This window comes from Petaurus breviceps, unplaced genomic scaffold (genome assembly GCF_028583685.1).
Source record: "Petaurus breviceps papuanus isolate PSGF00001 unplaced genomic scaffold, PetGlider_PUasm1.0 91133, whole genome shotgun sequence".
Classification (NCBI taxonomy): Eukaryota; Metazoa; Chordata; class Mammalia; order Diprotodontia; family Petauridae; genus Petaurus; species Petaurus breviceps.
The window spans coordinates 35,939,117-35,945,251 of NW_027187419.1; the positions used below are offsets into that span (position 1 = coordinate 35,939,117).

At 36.6% G+C, this 6,135-nt stretch overlaps 1 protein-coding gene across 3 annotated transcripts in view; it reads right to left on the bottom strand.

The window, feature by feature from the left end:
* Nucleotides 1–2,739: 2,739 nt before the first annotated feature.
* The window catches only part of LOC138155557 (N-acetylated-alpha-linked acidic dipeptidase 2-like), a 111,219-nt gene continuing 107,823 nt past the window's right edge, over nucleotides 2,740–6,135 (bottom strand). For all 3 annotated transcript variants that reach the window (XM_069080847.1, XM_069080846.1, XM_069080848.1), the window contains one exon: nucleotides 2,740–4,398. In XM_069080847.1, the coding sequence (XP_068936948.1) occupies nucleotides 4,209–4,398 (190 nt within the window). In that variant the 3' untranslated portion in view covers nucleotides 2,740–4,208. The remainder of the gene's footprint in view (nucleotides 4,399–6,135) is intronic.

A 6,135-nucleotide genomic window follows, 5' to 3' on the forward strand; every position in this document is an offset into this window, starting at 1 on the left:
ATAGAGCACCAGACATGGAGTTAGGAGGACCTGAGTTCAAATCTGGCCTCAGACAAGTGACACTAGCCATGTGACCTTGGGCAAGTCACTTAACCCCAATTGCCCTGCCCTCCCCCCCAAAAAAAAGCAAAAAAAAAAAGTTCCACAGAGGAGTAAGAAAAAAGGTATTAAAAATTTTTCTTTAAAAAAAATTCTAACTCTTGACTATAATTGTGTAGCAAGGGTAAATTAGCAACCTAACCAGCATAAAAGATAACAAGTCGTAAACTGTAAAGCACTTTTTCCCAGGAAAAATTTCTAGCTTAGCTTTACAGTGCTGGCACTTCCTTATAACTCTTATTCTTTTGGCACTATTACTTGATAACCCTTTCTGCTAGAAACTCTAAAAGTTCAATAGTGGCTTAGATTTTTTTTCTAATTTCCCAAATAATCCTCTATCGGGACCATTTTTGATAAGGGAGAGATAACTTTCCACAGAAGAATAAAAGTGAAAACTTAAAAAAATTAGATATAAAGGTACTAGAACAGTGATAAAAAAAAAATAATCTATGGGCAGTTAGGTGGCACAGCGGATAGAACACCCAGCCTGGAATCAAGAAGTCTCCTATTTCTGAGTTCAAATCCTATCTTAGACACTTATTAGCTGTGTGACCCTAGGCAAGTCACTTAACCCTGTTTGCCTCAGTTGCCTCTTCCGTAAAATGACCTAGAGGAGGAAATGGCAAACTATTATAGTATCTTTGCCAAGATGACACCAAATGGGGTCATGAAGGGTCAGACACAACTGAAACAAACCACAGTACTGATATGGTGCTTACTATGTGCCAGGCACTGTGCTAAGTGTTTATATTTATCTCATTTGGTCCTTCAAACAACCCTGGGAGATAGGTGCTATTATTATCCCCATTTTACAGATAAGGAAACTGAGGCAAACAGAGATTGAATGACTTGTCCAGGGATCACACAGCTGTAAGTGCCCAAGGTGAGATTTAAACTCAGGTTCTCCTGACTCCAAGACTGGTGCTCTATCCATGGTGCCAACTAGCATCCTGTATCTAAAAATGTCTTTTTGCTTAATTAATTTAGAGACTCAAATCTAGAAAGTGTGAATGAGTAAACTAAAATCATACTCAATGGAAAAGCCAAGGCAAGACCTCTCTAGTCCAATATTCTATCCATTCTCCTAAATTACTATTGCTCAAAGGAAGATAGAGGGAAAGAGTCCTAAATTTGTAACCCTTGTATAAACTAGTCAGGGGCAACACTATCTTTTAACTAGATCCTTTAAACTTGCTTGACAACTTTGAGATTCTTAGAAACTTCCAAGGAGGAGAAAAATCTTTTACATCTTAAGGCACACTATTTACTTTCAAATAACTCTCATTAAAAATTATCCTCATCACAACTTTCACTTATTGCTACTAGTTCTACCCATGGGAGCTAAGCAAAATAATCTCTTTTCCAATAGCTAGCCCTTAAAATCCTAGAATTTGTTTTGTTAAGCATTCATACACGTGATGGCAGGGAGACCATTGTCACTAGCTCACAGAATATGTAGAATATTGTAACAAGAATTTCAGAGGATTTTATATTTGATCTTGGAGGTTATAGCTGGCTCCTAGAGCTTACTGAGTAGAGGGGTCAGTGACATAGCCAATTCTGCATTTGAGGCAAATCAGTTTTACAAGTGAGTGGAAGATAGGTTAGAGTGGGGAGAGACTTGTGGCAGGAATTACAATAGTCTAGATGTGAGGTGATAAGGACCTGCACTGGGTTAGTGGCAGTGTCAGAGAAGAACAGGGAGTGTACAGGAAAGATATTACAAAGGTAAAATTGACAGAAACTGGCAAAAGTTTGGATTGGGGGGGGGGAGGGGATGGTAAGAGAGTAAAGAGGCAAGGCAAAAACCTAGCTTGAAAGCCTAGGTGACTTGGAGGATGGTGGTGCTATCAAGAGTAATAGGGAAGTTTGGAAAGGAGGTATGTGTTGGGGCAGACAATGAGTTCAGTTTTTTACATGTTAAGTTTAAGGTGTCTACAGAACATTCAGCTTGAAACTCCAAAATATACTACTTATATTACTAACATACTACTTATAATGTTATATTACATATATACATATACATGTGTATATGTATTATATATCTATACATACATATATATATATATAATGTTTTAATTGTTTTTTCATTTCATGGCTGGGAAATCAAGCTACCTGTTATGCTTAATATACTACTTATTTTACAAGTAATAGTATATGTATATGTGTGTATTATGTATGTATACATAATATTATATATTATGTATATACATATTATATATTATATACACACAACAAAATTATATATATTATATATATATACATAATACACACACATGTATAATGTTTTAAATTAAAATTTTTTTCCCATCTCATGGTTTGGAAACCAGCCTAACTGTTGTTAATGTATGTCTAGTACTAGAAATTCAGCCTCTCATAATTTTTTATTCCTAATGTACAGATAGGCAAAATTTTAGATAACCAAGTTTATTAAATCACTAATGTTATTTATACCAAAACTTAACAAAGTAATCTATAGATAAATGAGTACAATTACTTCCATAGCTCTCCTACAAAGTAAAAATCATGAACTTTGTGACAATATCACTTAGAGTTAGAGTACAGATAGTGAAGAAGCCAAGTAAGTGCAGGTGCCACTTCATTTACCCTATTTCCCCATTCCAAGATAAAAACAACATGTTCTTCAGATCTCTCAGAGTAACTTTATTCCCATCTTTGGACTTAACACATTCAAATTTACATTAGTTGTTTCTGTACTTGTCTATCAGATCAAAAGCTTCTAGAGGCCAGAAGAGGCCTGGCTTTTATTCATTTTTGTATTCTTAGTGCCTAGAACAATGCCTTGCATAAAGTAGATCCTCAATGTCTAAATTATCAAAGCTTTGGTATTGCTGAATTCATCTGGTCCACTGGTGATTTGTTGATTTTTTTTAAGAAAAAAGATACTTAACAAAAGGTTCCATTTTTAAAATTGAATGCAAACTGAACATGAGTTTACAGTCTGATATTGTCAGATAGATACCACCCCCCTCAAAAAAAAATAACCCTACTAATTAATGTGATCTTAGATGAAGCTAACAGAAATATAAGAGAAATAATAATTCACTCTGACCCTTGTTGGCCAGACCACACTTGAAGTACTGTTTCTTTAAAGACAGATATTGACAAACTGGAGCATGTTCAAGGAAAATGCCTAAAATGGCTGAAGGAAATGTTGGTCTTATGGATCAGTGGAGGAGATAATAAGCTTACTGTGTGACTCCAGAGGGCTGAACTTTGAACAATAAGGGGGAAGCTACAATGAGGCAGATTTACATTTGATATCAGGAAAAAATCCCTAACAATTCATTCTATCTAAAAATGGTCAGGAGGTAGTAGTCTCCCATCACTTGGAGGTCTTAAAGCAGAATGTAGAAAACCACTGTCAGGGGATGTCTAAAAGTGATTCCTCTATTAAGGAAAGCAACTAGGACTTTTCATGTAATCAGTGTGATGGATTCGACTTTAGAGGACTAGAACACCATTTAATGGTAACATCTCTTAAGTCTCTGATTCCTATTTTTCAGGTAGGTTCCTGGCCTGAATTAAATTGAAGGAATTGTAGCTGCTACTTCAACTTGCTACATTTTGCAAACTTGATTCCTACTCCTTCAAGATTTTTGTTTTAGTCCCTGCCAATGTAAATGTAATAGAACTTTGCATATGTGAAGAGCTTCCAGTCTTTTAATTTTTCTGTCCTTTTGGAGGGAGGAAGGTTGGGCAATTGGGATTAACTGACTTGCCCAAGGTCACACTGCTAGTACGTGTTAAGCGTTTGAGGTCAAATTTGAACTCAGGTCCTCCTGACTCCAGGGCTGGTGTTCTATTCACTGAGCTACCTAGCTGTACCCCAATGTCTTTTTTCAGGTTCAGCTGGGCAAAGGGGGAATGCTTAAGTAATTTCAAGCAGGTCATTAGCTAAACTGATAAAGCACTTTGAGAATGGATGAAGAATAGCATATAAAATAGCAGTTATGCAGGTTTTGTTTGTTTAAACTATGGCTCCATAGGTTATCAGAGAAAAACTGGAGACAGATCTTATTTTCTGGTTTCCTTCCTGGTGGTGCTTGTGGCAGTCACATGGACAGAGAGCTTCTTCAGGCATCTTCTTATAACACTTCCTTCAGAGTCCCTGCTGCTGCTTGAATTGTAAATGCTGCAATGGAGATCTGTTTTTTAACTTCTTCCCAGGCCTTGTGCTGATCTGCTTTGTTTTCAATATCAAAAATGGCATCATAGATTCCTGGAAATGATTCTCCTGCATATTTGTTGTGACTACTTGGAGCAAAGATGATGTGCCTATGAGAAGAAGCCACAAACCAAAGCAGATTGGTAAATAATTTGGTTCTCTCTTAATGTAGCATTAAATGCACATTTAGTGACCTGATCCCTAATATTAGTGAGAGAGATAAATAGCACTTCCCACCTACCCTGATTCCATAACATGATTGCCGTAGCTCTTAAAAAAAAAGTAAACAAATCAACAGACAACTTTTTGAAATCTGTGTATAATTTACTGCAGATCTCTTTAGGATATATAAGAAGGAAAAAAATATACTATTTCATGCATAGTCATGTCATTGTCAAGTACACAATACTAGGGAAAATGTAAAACTAAAATTCAAATTTACAATACACACTGCTACTGATTTGTGACTTGCCCTCTGCTGAAAGGAATTGGGGAGAAGAGACACATAGATTAGTATATGAAGGGGAGGTACTTTGTTACAAGGTCAAAGGAAAAGAGAATGTTTCTGAATATGATGAGACATACAAAGGAGTCTTTTCTTCACATTCAAGGTCTACACATACAATATACCAGTAGATGTGTGTTTTGATAAGGTTGGCAGTTCACATAAATTATGGGCAGACTAAAGCAACAGATCTGAGACATACCCTGGCTATGAAAAAGTATGATTTTCAAGGAAGGCTCAGAACATCTTAAGTATTCTGGGTTAGCCCACTGGGAGTGCTATGGAATATTAGCAAACTTTCTGGAACAGGATAAATTAAGAGGAGGTAAAGAAAGGTTTTTAGAATTTTCTCATTTCCTATCTCACTTGCATCCCGCTCCTGAAAACCATAATGAAAGAATGTGAGGGGAGGGTAGCTCCTGAGCAGAGGTCTTAACTAGCATTATGATAATAATAATAGACATCTCTAAAAACTTCTGGTTAGGATGATGATATGATAAGTTATAGAAAAATCCCAACTCTTCAACATGCACCTTGGCAAAGATCCAAAAAACAGAATCAAACTGAGTAATGATTAAGAAGTCTGAAGAGAAACAATAGTAAATTTCTTTCTTTACCCTGACTGGGACTACACAAAAAGGCAGCCAAAAGTCTGAAGGCACAGAGATCTTGTCAGAGGCAGATGGAAAGGTAAAATGATTCAGAAGCCTGTCCATGTTCAAATGGGGAAGTCCTAAGGGGATCAGAAACATGTGATTGTGATTCCTCTGACTGTGGATGCAGAACTGAAAGCAGGATGACTTGGAACAGGAAGACCTGGGAGCTGGGTGGGGCAGAGGAGAAGGGGATTTTACAATTCTACAGAATTCTGATCTGAAATACAATGGTACTCTGACCATAGACAGTCTTGGGAGTCGGAAACATATAATTGCTCTGAGTGTAGACACACTTGAAAAGGTAGAAGCCAGTAGTAGAAATTCAAGATATCAAGGTTAGAAACAAATAGGAGAGGGAGGGGATATTCAGTGGGATCGCTGTTTTGGGGTGGTGGGTAGGGGAAAAACGGGGAGAAAATTTGTAACTCAAAATCTTGTGGAAATGAATGATGTAAACTAAAAAATTTTTAAAGGTTAAAAATTTTTAAAAATAAAAAAAAAACAATAGGAGCTAACCACATCATCTACAAGTATTGGATAGGGCAGAGACAAGCCCTGACACAAAGTCCCAAATCAGGAACTGAGACTGGCAATAGGAAGAAATAAAAGAAAGCAATATACACTTTGAAGAAGTAATATAGGTCAAAAGATATCCAAGCACTAAACAGAAGAAAGTAACTACTCCA